Raw genomic sequence first — 18,843 nt, forward strand, 5'->3', positions numbered from 1 at the left:
GGGAAAGTTGTGACAGTTACGTCATAGTATGTGATGATGATGATGATGATGATGATTATTATTATTATTATTATTATTATTATTATTATTATTATTATTATTATGCGAGAGAGAGAGAATGTGTGTGTGTGTGTGTGTGTGTGTGTGTGTGTGTGTGTGTGTGTGTGTGTTGTTATTTTTCTTTTAGGTTAGTGCAGCATAGTGTGCCCTGTCTCTAGGCGGCCCCTCATGGATTCTTAACTCTTCATTCTACGTCCTATTTCGCGTAAAATTACAGGTAAGAAGGGTAATCAGTGCCAGGGCGGAACGTGGGTTCGAATCTCCCTGCCCGCCAAGAAAATCGCGAGGAAGATGGTTTCCAAACAACGTCATCGACACTGTCGTGATAACAATGAAAGCCATGTCCTAGCAACCGCACGCCGCATGTAGCAGCCCTTCAAAGAGGCGAAAAATGTCATTTTATGTTCTTTCAGGTAAGATAAGATACTATCGCTGACCCGTTGATATAACGACGAGGTTCGGTAATAAGTTGCAAGTCTGTTGTGCGCTATTCTCTGCAGGAAACTGGGCGTCTCTCATAAGCTTCCTTACGAACGATGATGTACTAGTGCAGGAAAGTGACCCTAACTTAACTTCCTGCCCTGTTATCATTTAGTAATAGTCACATTACAATATCGGATGATACTGAATGATCACAGTACCGCTGAACCTACTGAACTGCTCCGCCTTGGAATAAGGGAGATTGAGTGACGCCAGCTGAATGGAAGGCAGTGAGTTATCCGATAACCGACACAATTAGACGGCTGCACGGATAACGTATTGTCTTGACGGGCGGAACAACAGGAGCTCATCAGAGTTGTGATAGTCATCGCTGTACCTAATACCACAAAGTATGTATTTCGCTTGTTTGAAGTACAAATACTGTAGTTTCAATCAATGAAAAGTAACTTCCTTCAGTCTTACCTGCGACAAGGAATCTTGAATTTAGAGCTTTAATGTCCCATTCTTGTGCCGTAAGTTCAGGAACGTGATAGTGACTGGACTTGCTCATCTGCCCGTCAGTTCATGAATATTGACAGAAAGTGATAATAACGACATTTCCAAGCATTATTAGATAGTATGAATGACTTGCTCATCTTCCGTTCTTTCTAGTATTCCTTCATCATTGCACTATGCTTCATTCTTCTCTCCACCGACCACTTTGTACTAAGTCTCCCTTTCATTCTTGCTTGGAATCCTTTCTTTTTCTTTTTCTAATCCTCTCGCTTAGTAGTTTACTGTTCTTTTATTATATTTCTTTCTTCACATTTTTCTCCCAAAGCTACTTGAATGTTTTTGTCAATCTGTTTTCATCCATTCTACAGATATGTTCAAAAGTAGCAATCTCTCTTTTTATTATTTCTCTTCTATTTTCTACGTTCTGGTACATTCCCTTATTATTTCCTAATTTCTATAGTTCTGTTTTTTTTTTTTCTTCATGGGATCTAACATTTTTTCCTTCTTAATCGTTTTACCCACCAGGGTTGGTTTCTCCCTCGGATTCAGCGTGGGATCCCACTTCTACCGCTTCAAGAGCAGTGTCCCGGAGAGTGAAACATTCGGTCGGGTGGTAAAACTGGGTGGGAGGACCAGTACCTCGCCCTGCCGTCCTCACGTGCTATGATGAAGAGCAGCCTTGTGGGGGATGGGAGAATTTGAAGGGAGGGAATAGGGAAGAAAGCGAGAAAGAAGCGGCCATCGCTTTGAGTTATGTACCATCTCGGCATTTGCCTGGAGGAGAAGTGGGAAACAACGGGAAAGCACTTCGAGGATGGCTGAGGAGAATATCGAACCCACCTCTACTTAGTTGACCTCCCGAGGCTGAGTGGAACCCGTTCCAGCCCTCGTACCACTTTTTAAATTTCGAGCCAGAGCCGAGAATCGAACACGGGCCTCCGGGGGTGGCAGCTAATCACACTAACCACTACACCACAGAGGCGGACCTCTAAGATTTTTCACGTAATTAATTTCCATTGTTCTCTTGGTTTCGCTGGCCCTAAGATGTTTCACATGACTCGTCTTCTTCACTTGCATCCTGATTTCACCATTGTATTGTAGTGCCATATTTTAAGATTTTTAGATAAGCTTTTTTTGTGTAAAAATTCTTAGTGATGCCGCACACTCTTTCCATCTTTTGTGATCTTTCATCTATAGTCGATTTTTCTGAACCATTTTCTTGAGTTATTCCCCATGTATTTGAAAATCTTTACGTTTTCTGTTTGACGAAATATTCTATTATATGAAGTTCAAGTATTGTTTAAAACCTGTCGTACAGGAAACATTAGAAAATTAAGGAATATTCTTTTGGAGCGGAGCCTCCGTGGCTCAGACGGCAGCGCGTCGGCCTCTCACTGCCGGATACCGTGGTTCAAATCCCGGTCACTCCATGTGAGATTTGTGCTGGACAAAGCGGAGGCGGGACAGGTTTTTCTCCGGGTACTCCGGTTTTCCCTGTCATCTTCCATTCCAGCAACACTCTCCATTCTCATTTCATAGCATCTATCAGTCATTATCAAATCACTTTGGGAATGGCGACCCCATCGTACTAATAGCCTATATCTGCTTCAGTCATCACATCCCTGACCCGGTCATTGACTGGAAAACAGGTTGTAGGTTTTCATTCTTTTGAAGATAATTTTAATATATACATAATCCCTGAGCACAGAGTACACGACGTGGACGGAACGTCATCACTTTTGCTTCACGAATTACGTATTCAGACCGGTAAAGAATTCATAGAAAAGTAAGTACAACGGCGTGGAATCATGTCCGCTTTACCTGACGGCTTCTTGATGACACACCATTTTATTTGCGAACATTCTTCCATACAAGTAATCAGAAATCACAGTCGAGATTGTCATCACAAGTATCAATGGAAATTGTCTTTCCTGCTTTGCGTTAACTGACACCACAAAGTGGACCTGCGTTCGACTGCACCTCAAAGGAATGGGCTGACCTGTGGACTACGGAACGATCACAAGAACACCTCCGTGACTTCCAGGAAACCTGTTCAATATCACATTATGCATGACTGTCATCTTGTAAAAAAACCAGATTGAACAATTCACTGCAGAGATCGGCAAGTAGTATAATTGGACAGTTCGGCCGCCACCGCCACCGCGGGCTCCCAGAGGCCACCTCCACCGCCACCGCAGCCAGAGGCCTCCCAGAGGCCACCTCCACCGCCACCAAAGCCAGAGGCCGCCAAGATGCCTCCTCCACCACCACCGCAGCCAGAGGCCTCCCAGAGGTCTCCTCCACCACTCGCGGGAAATTTGAATTTGTAAACAAAGCCACGTGCTTTTTGACAGCTATCATCGACAACAACGCATCGCTAACCTCAGTACTGCCATCTTGACGGGCCTAAACCTCAGTAGTGTCAAATTAACCTAACTAGCGCGAGGTGAACAAAGCCACGTGTTTTTTGACAGCCACGTGCTTTTTGACAGACAACAACGCATCGCTAACCTCAGTACTGCCATCTTGACAGGCCTAAACCTCAGTAGTACAAACTTAACCTATCTAGCGTTAGATAAACAAAGCCACGTGTTTTTGACAGCTGTCATCCGCTATCTTTAAACCACAGAGCACCGTGCTGCCCTCTTTATCGCAGTAGCTGCAAATTCGTCACCTGTCATCGGCAGTGCTGCCATCTTGGCGGGCCTAAACCTTAGTGCTACCAACTTAACCTCACTAGCGCGAGATTGGAATCGGTAAACAAATCCACGTGCTTTTTTTTGACAGCTGTCATCCGCCACCTTTAATCTATAGAGCAGAGTGGTGCTCTCTTTAGCTACTTACCTTTGAAATGTGGTGGCGGATAATTTGAAAAATGCTTTATGACAGCAGCCATCTTTGAGCACCGTGCTGCCCTCTTTAACTAGATACCTTTGAAATGTGGTGGCAGGCAATTCCACATGACAGCAGCCATCTTCAATCAAGAGGGCACCGTGCTGCCCTCTATGTGGTGGTGGCAATTTGAAAAATTCTACATGCTCTTGTTTGGAAACAAACTCACGCGCTTTTTGACAGCCGTCATCCGCCATCTTTAATCAACAGAGCACAGTGCTGCCCTCTTTAGCTAGATACCTTTGAAATGTGGTGGCGGCAAATTCCACGTGCTCTTGTTTGGAAACAAAGCCACGTGCTTTTTTGACAGCTGACAACCGCCATCTTTAATCTATAGAGCACAGTGCTGCCCTCTTTAGCTACTTACCTTTGAAATGTGGTACGTCACAGCTGTCATCCGCAGTGCTGCCATCTTAACGGGTCTAAACCTTAGTGCTACCAACGTAACCTTATTAGCACGAGATTTGAATCGGTAAACAAATCTACGTGCTTTTTTGACAGCTGTCATCCACCATCTTTAATCCATAGAGCACAGTGGTGCCCTCTTTAGCTACTTACCTTTGAAATGTGGCGGCGGATAATTTGAAAAATGCTTTTTGATAGCAGCCATCTTTAATCCAAAGAGCACCGTGCTGCCCTCTTTAGCTAGATACCTGTGGTGGCAGGCAATTCCACGTGACAGCAGCCATCTTTAATCAAGAGGGCACCGTGCTGCCCTCTTTGTGGCGGTAGAAAATTCCACGTGCTTTACAAACTCACGTGCTTTTTTCTGACAGCTGTCATCCGCCATCTTGCATCACAAACCTCAGTGCTGCCATCTTTAGCTAGATACCTTTGAAATGTGGTGGCGGCAATTTGAAAAATTCTATGTGCTCTTGTTTAGTAAACAAAGCCACGTGCTTTTTTGACAACTGTTATCCGCCATTTTTAATCAATAGAGCACTGTGCTGCTATCATGCGGGCAATTTCGTCAGCTGTCATCCGCCATCTTTAATCCAGAGAGCACCATGCTGCTGTCTGTAGTAGCGGGCAATTTGAAAAGTTCTGTTAGCTGTCATCCGCCATCTTTAATCAAGAGAGCACCGTGCTGCCATCTTTAGCTAGATACCTTTGAAATGTGGTGGCGGCAAATTGAAAAATTCCACGTGCTCTTGTTTAGTAAACAAACTCACGCGCTTTTTGTCAGCTGTCATCCGCCATCTTTAATCTATAGAGCTCAGTGCTACACTCTTTAGGTACATACCTTTGAAATATGGTGGCGGATAATTTAAAAAGAAATATTCTACATCAGCCATCTCTCGACGCTAATTGCACAAGATGGTGGCTATACATGACTCCTTAAAGGTGCTTATGCAAGATGGCCGCTATACATAGGTTCTTATGAGATGCCCTTGGGATGCTTGCGCAAGATGGTGGTTATACAAGGCTCCTTATGAGACGTCCTAGAGATGCTTGCGCAAGATGGCGGTTGCTCTTATGAGGCGGCTTAAGGGTCCTTGCACAAGATGGCTAGAGATGCCCTAAGGATGCTTGAGCAAGATGGCGGACGCAAGATGGCGGCTATTCACGACTCCTTATGAGACGCCTTAAGGGTGCTTGCGCAAGATGGCTGCTGCTCTTATGAAGAAAGCTAGCTTAGAGGCTAACGTGCCGTGCTAGTTCGATTCATTAAATTTGGGGCTTAAATGCATAATGTTAAATATCTCGAAAACGGTGCATCGTAGAGCAAAACTGACAAATTTTTTCTACCCGATACCTCGGGTCGCAGTATGGGAACATGATATCATAAGAAAAACATAGTTTAATGATGAGATCAACGGTTCGGTTCTAACTTAGGCCCTTAGGCATTAGCTCTGTTTCAGCTTGTAATGAAGCAAGTCTTTGTAACATGATCAGGTCTAGCTATGGTAGAGAGTATAACGTACCGTGCGGGTTCGATTCATTACATTTGGGGCTTAAATGCAAATTGTTAAATATCTCGAAAACGGACAAAATTTTTCCACCTGATACCTAGGTTTGCAGTATCAGGAACATGATAGCATAAGAAAAACATAGTCTAATGATGAGATCGACGGTTCGATTCCTACTTAGGCCCTTTGGCATTGACAGCTATCTATTTCTACAAGATGGCGGCTATACATAGCTTCTTAAGAGACAGCTTAAGAGCGCTTGCACAAGATGGCTGCTGCTCTTATGAGACGCCCTAGGGGTGCTTGCGGGAGGTAGCAGCGACAAGACGATGACTATACACAGCTGCTTATGATACGGCCTAGAGGTGCTTACACAAGATGGTGGCTGCTCTGATGAAGAAAGCTAGCTTTGCATCGTGCAGGTATTTTACAGCACTAAACCTCATACCTTTGAAATGTGGTGGCGGCTAATTTGAAAAATTCGACGTGCTTTTTTATAAGATGTTAAGGCCTCCTCTTATGTCAAGGCATAGCTCTATCGAACAAGGTTAAACCTGCATCGGAATAGCTAGAGTAAGCACGTGCTGCAGTGATGACGTCATTAAGCATGTTTAGACCTGCAAATCACAGAAGAAACGTAACAAGGCTGGAATCGAAAACTGCACTCTATGCCGTTAACTTTATCATGTGATCGGAACATTGATTGAAGTGTTTAGAACACTAAATAAGTAGAACCGAACACTGTACTCGATACAACATTTGTTTAGAACATGTCAGGGGATACCTTTGTTCTAAGAAGATTAGTTTACCGCACATTCCTTGTAGGGCTAATAGGCTAAGGGGCTAATGGGCAAAAGGGCTAATGGGCAAAAGAGCTAATGGGCTAATGGGCTAAAGGGCTAAAGGGCTAAAGGAGCAACAACCTCATCGATCGCTATCAGCAAGAACGCTTGTACTTTGTTAAGTGTAGAAAATTAATCTTTATTTGTAAATGGCTTCATGTTCAGAACAAGGAATGGAACCTAGGGGTTACGTCTTACCTAATAAAATCCCCGAGGTGCGATGAGTTACGTTTTTCGAACTAGTGTTTAGAACACTGAACTTTTCAAGATGATAGCAGAGATTTTAGCAATGTTCTGTTGTTGGATTATATATTCCGCGTTACAACATGCATACGATGGCAGCCTTGAGGTTTACTGCCGTAAAGATGACAGAGTGAGGTTAACAATGTTCCGTTGTTGGATTTTAAATTCCGCGCTATAACATGCATAAGGTGGCAGCCTTGAGGTTTACCGCCGTAAAGATGGCAGCAGTGAGGTTAGCGACGCTCTATTGTCCTTCAAAGTGAGGTTAGGGTTCGTCAAGAAGACAGCTGTCAAAAAAGCACGTGGCTATGTTTACCAAACAAGAGCACGTGGTCGTGACGTCACGGTCACGTAATCAATCCTTAGTTCGACGCCGTTAAGAGCAGCATTAGGATTAGCTATGCTTAAAGGTCTTGGGAACAGACCAGCAGTATGAATTGCCATGTTTCAAAGCGTGTACACATCACCTATCGATTTTTGCTCTACGATGCACCGTTTTCGAGATATTTAACATTATGCATTTAAGCCCCAAATTTAATGAATCGAACTAGCACGGCACGTTAGCCTCTAAGCTAGCTTTTTCATAAGAGCAGCAGCCATCTTGCGCAAGCACCCTTAAGGCGTCTCATAAGGAGTCGTGTATAGCCGCCATCTTGCGTCCGCCATCTTGCGCAAGCATCCTTAGGGCATCTCTAGCCATCTTGTGCAAGGACCCTTAAGCCGCCTCATAAGAGCAACCGCCATCTTGCGCAAGCATCTCTAGGACGTCTCATAAGGAGCCTTGTATAACCGCCATCTTGCGCAAGCATCCCAAGGGCATTTCATAAGAACCTATGTATAGCGGCCATCTTGCATAAGCACCTTTAAGGAGTCATGTATAGCAACCATCTTGTGCAATTAGCGTCGAGAGATGGCTGATGTAGAATTTTTCTTTTTAAATTATCCGCCACCATATTTCAAAGGTATGTACCTAAAGAGTGTAGCACTGAGCTCTATAGATTAAAGATGGCGGATGACAGCTGACAAAAAGCGCGTGAGTTTGTTTACTAAACAAGAGCACGTGGAATTTTTCAATTTGCCGCCACCACATTTCAAAGGTATCTAGCTAAAGATGGCAGCACGGTGCTCTCTTGATTAAAGATGGCGGATGACAGCTAACAGAACTTTTCAAATTGCCCGCTACTACAGAGAGCAGCATGGTGCTATCTGGATTAAAGATGGCGGATGACAGCTGACGAAATTGCCCGCATGATAGCAGCACAGTGCTCTATTGATTAAAGATGGTGGATGACAACTGTCAAAAAAAGCACGTGGCTTTGTTTACTAAACAAGAGCACGTGGAATTAGCCGCCACTACATTTCACAGGTATCTAGCTAAAGATGGCAGCACGGTGCTCTCTTGATTAAAGATGGCGAATGACAATTACAGTACTTTTCAAATTGCCCGCTACTACATAGAGGGTAGCACGGTGCCCTGTAGATTAAAGATGGCGGATGACAGCTGACGAAATTGCCCGCATGATAGCAGCACAGTGCTCTATTGATTAAAGATGGCGGATAACAGTTGTTAAAAAAGCACGTGGCTTTGTTTACTAAACAAGAGCACATAGAATTTTTCAAATTGCCGCCACCACATTTCAAAGGTATCTAGCTAAAGATGGCAGCATTGAGGTTTGTGATGCAAGATGGCGGATGACAGCTGTCAGAAAAAAGCACGTGAGTTTGTAAAGCACGTGGAATTTTCTACCGCCACAAAGAGGGCAGCACGGTGCCCTCTTGATTAAAGATGGCTGCTGTCACGTGGAATTGCCTGCCACCACAGGTATCTAGCTAAAGAGGGCAGCACGGTGCTCTCTGGATTAAAGATGGCTGCTATCAAAAAGCATTTTTCAAATTATCCGCCGCCACATTTCAAAGGTAAGTAGCTAAAGAGGGCACCACTGTGCTCTATGGATTAAAGATGGTGGATGACAGCTGTCAAAAAGCACGTAGATTTGTTTACCGATTCAAATCTCGTGCTAGTAAGGTTACGTTGGTAGCACTAAGGTTTAGGCACGTTAAGATGGCAGCACTGCGGATGACAGCTGTGACGTACCACATTTCAAAGGTAAGTAGCTAAAGAGGGCAGCACTGTGCTCTATAGATTAAAGATGGCGGATGTCAGCTGTCAAAAAAGCACATGGCTTTGTTTCCAAACAAGAGCACGTGGAATTTGCCGCCACCACATTTCAAAGGTATCTAGCTAAAGAGGGCAGCACTGTGCTCTGTTGATTAAAGATGGCGGATGACGGCTGTCAACAAAGCGCGTGAGTTTGTTTCCAAACAAGAGCATGTAGAATTTTTCAAATTGCCACCACCACATAGAGGGCAGCACGGTGCTCTCTTGATTAACGATGGCTGCTGTCATGTGGAATTGCCTGCCACCACATTTCAAAGGTATCTAGCTAAAGAGGGCAGCACGGTGCTCAAAGATGGCTGCTGTCAAAAAGCATTTTTCAAATTATCCGCCACCACATTTCAAAGGTAAGTAGCTAAAGAGAGCACCACTGTGCTCTATAGATTAAAGATGGCGGATGACAGCTGTCAAAAAAGCACGTGGATTTGTTTACCGACTCCAATCTCGCGCTAGTGAGGTTAAGTTGGTAGCACTAAGGTTTAGGCCCGCCAAGATGGCAGCACTGCCGATGACAGGTGACGAATTTGCAGCTACTGCGATAAAGAGGGCAGCACGGTGCTCTGTGGTTTAAAGATGGCGGATGACAGCTGTCAAAAAACACGTGGCTTTGTTTATCTAACGCTAGTTAGGTTAAGTTGGTATTACTGAGGTTTAGGCCTGTCAAGATGGCAGTACTGAGGTTAGCGATGCGTTGTTGTCTGTCAAAAAGCACGTGGCTGTAAAAAACATGTGGCTTTGTTTACCTCGCGCTAGTTGGGTTAAGTTGGCACTACTGAGGTTTAGGCCCGTCAAGATGGCAGTACTGAGGTTAGCGATGCGTTGTTGTCGATGATAGCTGTCAAAAAGCACGTGGCTTTGTTTACAAATTCAAATTTCCCGCGGGTGGTGGAGGAGACCTCTGGGAGGCCTCTGGCTGTGGTGGTGGTGGAGGAGGCAACTGGGAGGCCTCTGGCAGTAGTGGCGGTGGAGGTGGCCTCTGTGAGCCCGCGGTGGCGGTGGCGGCCGAACTGTCCAATTATACTACTTCGTCATGAAATTCTCAAACAATATCGGCAGCACCTAGCCTACTTCTGCCTATTAAAACCAGTGGGTTTGCTCAAGGCTTAACGTCACCATCTGACGGTGAAATCACCACCAACAGCGCCATGTGCCATCACTCTATATGAACACTGCGAACGGGTTAGGAATTGAATCCACCGAGCTCGATAGCTGCAGTCGCTTAAGTGCGGCCAGTATCCAGTATTCGGGAGATAGTAGGTTCGAACACCACTGTCGGCAGCCCTGAACATGGTATTCCGTGCTTTCCCATTTTCACACCAGGCAAATGCTGGGGCTGTACCTTAATAAAGGTCACGGCCGTTTCCTTCATACTCCTAGCCCTTTCTTGTCCCATCGTCTCCATAAGACCTATCTGTGTCGGCGCGTAAAGTAACTACCAAAAAAAAAAAGGGATTGAATCCAGCCTTTTGGCACGCAATCTAGTGATTAGAAATTGAACCCACTGCATCTATTGTGATGGTGACCAACGGGACTCGACGATATCAGACAATATCATCACGCCTACCAGGCGGGGATTGCGCCTGTTGAAGGAAGAGAACTGGCGACCAAAGGTTAAGCGTCACGTCAATTATCTTACAACAAATCGGAGATTGCCACCCTTCAATGTTGCAGGTTGCGGGGAGAGATCTAGAAGATTGAGGAACAACCACAATGTACCCTACACCAAGACTAAGAACATGAAAAATGAAACTACTATGATGTGAGCGTTAATGTCTCGCGGTATGCAATTAACCTCCATTTAATGAACTATGCGGGTAGCGAGCCTGCGTAAATTTCAGGAGAAGTCAAGGATTTTTACCTGGCTCGTCTTCAGAGAGTACATATACGAGAGAGACCAGCGTGCAGTTAAATGTCCTAGAAAATGTTAAAAATTGACTTAAAAAGAGTTTTTTTTGCTGGTTGCTTTACGTCGCACCGACACAGGTGTTATGGCGACGATGGGGCAGGGAAGGGCTGGGAGTGGGAAGGAAGTGGCCGTGGCCTTAATTAAGGTACAGCCCCAGCATTTGCCAGGTGTGAAAATGGGAAGCCACGGAAAACCATGTTCAGGGATGCCGACAGTGGGGTTCAAACCTACTATCTCCCGAATACTGGATACTGGCCGCACTTAAGCGACTGCAGCTATCGAGCTCGGTCTTAAAAATGGGAAAATTGCCCAGAAATATGAATGAAAAATTACAAAGTTGCCCAAAATAGTTGCTATGTGCTTTATCCATATTTCCTTAATTCGTAATGAAGCGAAATAAGTGTTACATAATAATAATAATAATAATAATAGTAATAATAATAATAAGAAGAAGAAGAAGAAGAAGAAGGAGAAGATGAAGATGAAGAAGAAGAAGAAGAACAATAATTGTACCGGAAGGTACATCCGCCTCGTTCATTTAAATGAAGCGCCTTGGGGAATGCCATCTAAAATCTAAAAATCGCAACAACAAACCCAAAACGTCTGGACGCTTCCCTGCAAATGTCTCTACTATAAAAATTCCTGGAACGTTCCTCTCGAAAAATAAAACTCGCACTTTTTTGGACTGGGTTGTCTTATTGATCGTTCCATCAACAGTGTGTGTGTTTATTGTACCGGGTGGTACACCCCCCACGCCGCTAATTCAAACCTTGCGCCAGTTGAAACTCCTCTACTGGAGGAAGTCTGAACTTTATCCACTGTGTTAATTTTCAAGTTTCTCAGAAGATGTCACTACTTGGAAATTTTGAAGTTTCTGAACTGGGTCGTTTTCGATGTATTCTTGTTTTGCCTGTAGTAAGAAGTGTGGACATTCTCTTCCAGATGGAACTACTGAAGAACTACATTTGTGCACCCTAGTGCGAAGTGAAAGAACTATGTTTTTGGAGAAATTTTGAATTCATAAGTTTGTTCTATGTTAAATTTCTTTCTGTTATTGTTTAAGTTGGCAATATTAACCCTTTCTTTCTGCCTGTTTTGAAACTGGCCAATCATAATTTTCTGTAATTAATTTTCCACCAATAAGGTGTTTCTTCCTCATCTAGTGTAGGGGTTTTCGTCGTTAACCAATAAACTTTTTGTGGGAGGGTGTTCTCATTCCTGAAAGGCCTCGAACTTTCCACGGGGGTATATAAACTGCTGATTTTTGGGTCTCCGGGCCACTTCAGTAACATCTATCAGTGCGTAAAGTACGTAGCAGGGGGCGGGAAGCGCCACTATCTTCGGGCAGCTGTTCAGCCACCAGGTAATGGCCGTTTAATAACTTCTTTTCTTGTCAGCTCAGCAGTTTAACTCTCGGGGCAGGTCCGAAGCCTTTCCACCATGTAACTTTTCCCTAAAATGTAAAGACACTTAGTATCAATTCTATCTTTTAAACTACATATTGGGATAGAGAGTGCTTAACCCTCTCGAGCTCCCACTCATATTGCATTGAGGTGAACTTATTTTCACAACCGTTTCTTCCTTAACGTAATGTAAATTGTTTCCTTCTAAAAGTCACCTCTTTAGTATGGGATTAGCCCTTGCAGTAACGGCCTAGTGCCAAGTAGGTTTTATATAAAGTGTATTAGGAGTGCAAGAACGCCTCCTCTCAAGTTGGTATTTTAGAGGCCATGTAATTTACCTGTTTCTTTACTTAATAGGCCTCAGTAGGTTGGGTATTTTTACCCCCGTTTTCATGTCCTTGGAGGACAACTTGAATGTGGAGTTTGGTGTGGCCTTTGATAGGCTTAAATCTTGAGAGCGAGTTGCTCTTTCTTGAAAATTGAGTTGTTGTATGCCTCGAGGAGGCTTTACCGTGTAAAGAGGAGCAAGTGCTCCTAGGCATGATTGGGGTCTTCTGCCCCTTTGCTGATTTCTGTATATCGTAAGGTTGGGCTTATAGCTCAAGAATTGTGTGTCTGGCTCTCGGAGCCCAAATCCTGTAATCACTGTAATTGTACATTTTCGAATTGTGTTTCGGCTACTGAGTACCTGTTCTATTTGTTATTTCTTAATCTTGAAAAGAAAATATAACCTTGTTAAATTTTATCTTAACTTTAATTTCGTATTTTGAGACCTGTTCACTCCCGCACCTTCTTTCTCCTCTGCTAATCCACCAAACCACGGTAACAAGTGGTAGCAGAGCGTGGTTGAATGGGTCTCAATTTAGCCCCTTTTGGCGGCTAAACATTGCCTTATATTCGAACTTTAACAATTTCCTCAGTTGCTGGAATTTTTAGATTTTTCCGTTTGTTTTCAAAATGTCTTTGTCATCATGCCCGGCCCTCGCGATGTTCTCCATCTTAACTATTTGCGCAAGGAGGAGTTGATCTATGAATTAACTATTAGAAACGTGCAATCTGGAGGCACGGTTGCGGTAGACACAAATAAGCTTAGAGAGTCCCTTGATTTGCCCATTTCCATCCCCACTTTGGGAGAGAAAGAAATTGACGGCTCTCTCTCCACGATCACGGACAATACTACTGAGCTGGCATCTGTAATTACCTTTTTTGAAGAAAATGATCCTTCTCCCAAGCAAATTAAACGTGTGCAAGCCAGGTTATTTCATTTTTCTAATAGAGTTAACGATCAGTTGTCTCTGAATTTGAATGACGTTCAGAGGAAGGAAGCTAGTGTGGTTCTTGAAAATCTTTCTGAATTGTCCAGTAAGGTTACCCAATTGTTAACTGGGGAAGTTCCTCCCAAAACTGATCAACCCACTACGGTGAATGTAGGTAGCGAGGAAGAGCCTCCTAAGGAAGAAGTCAATAGGAAAACCGTTGGAGCTCCGTAGTAAGATGGCGACTACTGTGTGTGAGTCTGTGATATCCGTAGTAGATAATGGTGTAAGATGCAGTGAAAAGTGTGGCAAATGCAGAAGAGTAGTTAAAAATGGGATTCTATGTCGTAAGTGTGATGAAGGGTACCATTTTCGTTGTGCAAATATTGTAAATAGGACTGATATTGAAGAAAGTGAGTGGCTGTGCCCCGAGTGTAAACAAACCGATAGTGAGGCAGAACAACAAGAAAGGGAGACATACTAAACTATAATTAAGATTTTAGGAATGCTGCAAGAAGATTTATGCGCTCTGAAACATGAAAATGAAAGCTTAAAGGACAGAATAAAGAAACTGGAAAATAAAGAAGACATTGGAGAAGAAAGATCGCCGTGCACGGAAATGACGCGTAGCCATTTTAGGCCTAATGTTAAACATATGGGAGAAACTACGCACAACTTAAAACCGGGAAAAAAGTCTTTGCAGTGCCAAAATAGATTTCAGTTACTTCAGCAAGTTCCAGAAGAAGACATTCCAAGTTTTCCAAATAATTTAAAATCCAGTGGAGGTAACCTACAGAAGAAGAAAACCAACCGAAAGTCAAGATCGCCAAAGATTCATCTCTACGCAGACAGTCAAGGGCGGGGTATGGCAGAAGGCATCAAGGATGAGCTGCAGAATCCAGAAACTGAGGTTTTAGGACTAATAAAACCATGTGCCAAAACTGAAGATGTCCTTTCAAGTTGTGATCCTGTGTTAGAGAAAGACAATTATGTGGTAATTGTGAGTGGTACAAATGACATTGCTGCAAATGAAGGTGAGGAACTAATTATGACTCTCAGAGGTAAGCTTTCCAAACTACCTGACTCGAAAGTAATTGTAGTTAATGTGCCACCTAGGTATGACCTTTTAGGGGACTCATGTGTGAACAAAGCTGTACATGATGTAAATATAAAAATCAAGAGATTATGTACGAGTTTTAGAAATGTCTATGTAGAAGATACTTTAGGTCTTGGCAGGCAAATGTTTACTAGGCATGGGTTACGTCTGAATGGTAATGGAAAAGCAAATCTCTGTAGACAAATTGCTACAATTATCAACAGAGATTTGCAAACTAATCTGTACTTAAGAAAACCCATACCACTAAACTGGCACATACAGGGAAACTTGCCAGAAAACCCAGACCCTTAAACAGTGGCGGCTCGTGATAAAATCGTCCTACGTGCTACAAAAAACGCTAAATATGCTGTTTTCAATCTTCAGTGCAAACAGGATCTTGGAAATATAGATCCTCACTAAGAACACTAGTTTAATTTCACTTGATATACACTGTAGTGGATAAATAATTGGATAAATCTCCGTATGAACTTTAACACTAACGCAGTGATAGAAAAACACGCACCAACAATATAACCGCGAGATCCAACACCGCAGAAAGCAACTGAAAGAGCTGCCAACCAACTGAATCATTGAGACCTCCTCTATTACCAGCATAATTTACCTTATAAAGCGGTATAACATTTAGGGTCAGTCCAAGATTCTTTGACTCACGTACGAATTCCTTATATTTGACACAAAAGGAAGATGGATATTGGTTGGTTACCTTAATAACAACGTTATGTTTGCGATAGATTTTTCCCAGTTACGCTGTACATTTGAGCCCAGACGATGCTGCTCTCTAGTGGCAGAATCGCTTATTACGTTCAACATCAGGGTAGCAGGAGGCATCGAACACTTCTACCCCCTTGCGGGAGGGCAAATAACTATAGACGGGATCAGTGAAAGTTGATCTCGGTTGATGGTATACTCCACCGGCTACGGGGAGTGTTGCAAGCTTGGCTGCGCCTGCGTATTGCTTCCTCCAGGCTACAGGCCAGAGCTCATTTCACATGAGCACGAGAGGAGTTCCCCGGGAGAACAGAGCTAGGTGTTCGACAGATCTCGTCCTGATTTTCACAAAACACAAATTCATACCGTACTCAAAACAAAGAAAAGGCACCAGGATAATTGTAATGATAATAATGAATTCCTTACAGTTCCGAGCTACGTGCTGGAGCCCGGTAGCACGTATTGACCGGCCGCCACTGCCCTTAAATCAAGATCTATGTACAAGGATCTGGGTTCCAGGGACGTTCTCAACTCATGAGTCAAACGTTACCCAACTGCAACAGTCAAGTTTTAGGGAGGAAGGAGGTCTGAGATTGCTCTTGGTAAACTGTCAGAGTGTAGTAAATAAACAATTAAAATTCGGTACATTGATGGAATCTTATGAGACTGATGTGGTGACAGGAGTAGAATCATGGTTGAGAGAAGGGGTGGGTAATAGAGAAGTATTTCCAGAAGGGTACACAGTCTATCGTAGAGACCGAAGAGATAAAAAGGGAGGGAGGGTGTTTATTCTGGTGAAGGAAACTTATTGTTCACATGAATGGTTTACCGATGAAAGGGATGAAATATTAGGGATAAAATTAGTTTGTCATAATATGAAGGAGGTGGGAATTATAGGAACATACAGGCCTGGAAGAGAGGAAAGAGACATGGAAATATTTGAGAAAATAATAGATTATACTCATAAAAACAATAATAATGATATGGTAATAATTGGGGGAGATCTAAACTTGCCTGAAGTTGAATGGAATGGAGCTGCAAGTGAAGCCCATGAACAGAAACTGGCAAATAAGTTAATTTGGGAGGGAGGATTTACACAAGTAGTACAAGAACCGACTCGTCTCAATAACTTACTAGATGTATTCTTGGTTAAACCATGGGAAATTGTTGATAAAACTGAGGTAATTGAAGGAATAGGTGACCATAAGGCTGTAATAATGGATGTAGGACTGGTACCAAAAAGGCTTAATAAGAGGGTCACACAAGACAAGAAATTATATAGAAAAACTAAAGTTGATGAATTTGGGACTTACCTTAAATCACAATTCAGTTGTTGGATAAGTGAAGGGAGTAATGTGGATACACTTTGGGCTAAATTTAAAGGAATCATTTGGGAAGGAGAGAAGAGATTTGTACCTGTTAAGAAGGGTAAAATGACCTCAGACCCTGTTTATTATACAAGGGAAATAAGAAAATTAAAAAGAAAATGTAGAATAGTAAACAGGAAAATCAAAGAGGGTAGGGAGAATAGAGAAACTAGAAAACAGCTAATGAGGGAACTGAATAGAGTGAAAAAGGAAGCAAAAGAGAATTATATGAATGGCATTCTTCAAGAGGGTAATGACCACAAAGGGAAATGGAAAAAGCTGTATTCATATATTAGGAACCAAAAAGGAAAAGGAATCCAAATTCCTACAATGGTGGGAGAAGGGGGTGAACACTATTTAACAGATACTGAGAAAGCAAACCTCTTCAGTAGGGAATTCAGAGATTCAGTAGAAGATTGTCAGGACTTGGAAACCATAACAGAAGATAGAGAGGGAGAGACACATAGGGAAACAAGAAGCTTCTCATTCACAAATGAAGATATTTTCAGAGAAATCCAACTGCTTCAGCAAGGAAAAGCAGCAGGAAGTGATCAAATTACTGGGGAGGTATTAAAGACGATGGGGTGGTATATAATGCCTTATTTAAAATTTCTCTTTGACTATGTCATAATTAATAGTGTAATACCAAAGGCTGGAAGGAATCTATAATAATACCAATTTATAAAGGAAAGGGTGATAAAAGGAAACCAGAGAACTACAGACCAATCAGCCTGACCAGTATAGTTTGTAAAATACTGGAGAGTTTAATAGCAAAATACATCAGAGGGATATGTGATGATAAAAATTGGTTCATGAGGAGCCAGTATGGATTTAGAAAGAAATTTTCTTGCGAGGCACAACTGGTGGGATTTCAGCAGGACATATCAGATCAGTTGGATTCAGGAGGCCAGTTAGATTGCATAGCCATAGATCTTTCCAAAGCCTTTGATAGAGTGGAACATGTAATATTATTAAAGAAATTGGAGGGAATATTACTGGACGTAAGGGTTATACGTTGGATAAGAACATTTCTAAATTCAAGGGTTCAGAAAGTCAAAGTAGGAAATTATATATCACAGGAAGAGAAAGTTTGGAAGGGAATTGCACAGGGTAGTATAATCGGTCCATTACTTTTCTTAATATACGCAAATGATTTAGGGAACAATATAACATCGAAAATAAGATTGTATGCAGATGACATAATTGTTTATAGGGAAATAAATAACATTGAGGATTGCTCAGAATTACAAAGGGACCTTGAGAGTATCCAAGAATGGGTTGAAGAAAATAATATGAAGATTAATGGAGACAAACCAACTGTTACAACATTTACAAACAGGAGCTTTAAAACTAAATTTGAATATACTTTGGATGAGGTAGTTATCCCTAAAGATGGCAAGTGCAAATACTTAGGTGTGAGATTTGAAAGTAATTTGCACTGGAAGGGTCATGTTGATGACATTGTTGGGAAAGCATACAGATCGTTACATGTCATAATGAGGCTACTTAAAGGATGCAACAAAGAATTAAAAGAAAAAAGTTACTTAAGTATGGTTCGTCCATTATTGGATAATGCAAACAGTGTTTGGGATCCTCACCAAGAATACCTAATAAAAGAACTAGATGGTGTGCAGAGGAAAGCAGCAAGGTTTGTAACAGGGGATTTCAGGAGAAAGAGTAGTGTATCAGAAATGCTAAAGGAACTTGGTTGGGAACCTTTAAGTAAGAGAAGGGAGAAAACTAGACTTATAGGATTATATAGAGCCTATACAGGAGAAGAAGCATGGAGAGATATCCGTGAGAGGCTTCAGATGGAAAATAATTATATTGGTAGAACTGACCACAAGTACAAAATTAGAAGGAATTTTAGCAGAAGCGATTGGGGTAAATTTTCATTCATTGGGAAGGGCGTGAAGGAGTGGAACAGTTTACCAGGGGTAGTGTTTGATCCTTTTCCAAAATCTGTACAGATATTCAAGAAGAGAATAAACAACAACAGAGAAAATAAATGAAATGTTAGAGGGCAT

At 42.5% G+C, this 18,843-nt stretch overlaps 1 protein-coding gene across 1 annotated transcript in view; it reads left to right on the forward strand.

The window, feature by feature from the left end:
* LOC137500992 (uncharacterized) overlaps positions 1 to 10,822 on the forward strand; it is a 35,210-nt gene extending 24,388 nt beyond the window's left edge. Inside the window, exon 6 of the mRNA XM_068227796.1 lies at positions 10,731 to 10,822. Coding sequence (XP_068083897.1) covers positions 10,731 to 10,822 — 92 coding nt within the window. The remainder of the gene's footprint in view (positions 1 to 10,730) is intronic.
* Positions 10,823 to 18,843: the final 8,021 nt, after the last annotated feature.

Source organism: Anabrus simplex, chromosome 5, assembly GCF_040414725.1.
Source record: "Anabrus simplex isolate iqAnaSimp1 chromosome 5, ASM4041472v1, whole genome shotgun sequence".
Classification (NCBI taxonomy): Eukaryota; Metazoa; Arthropoda; class Insecta; order Orthoptera; family Tettigoniidae; genus Anabrus; species Anabrus simplex.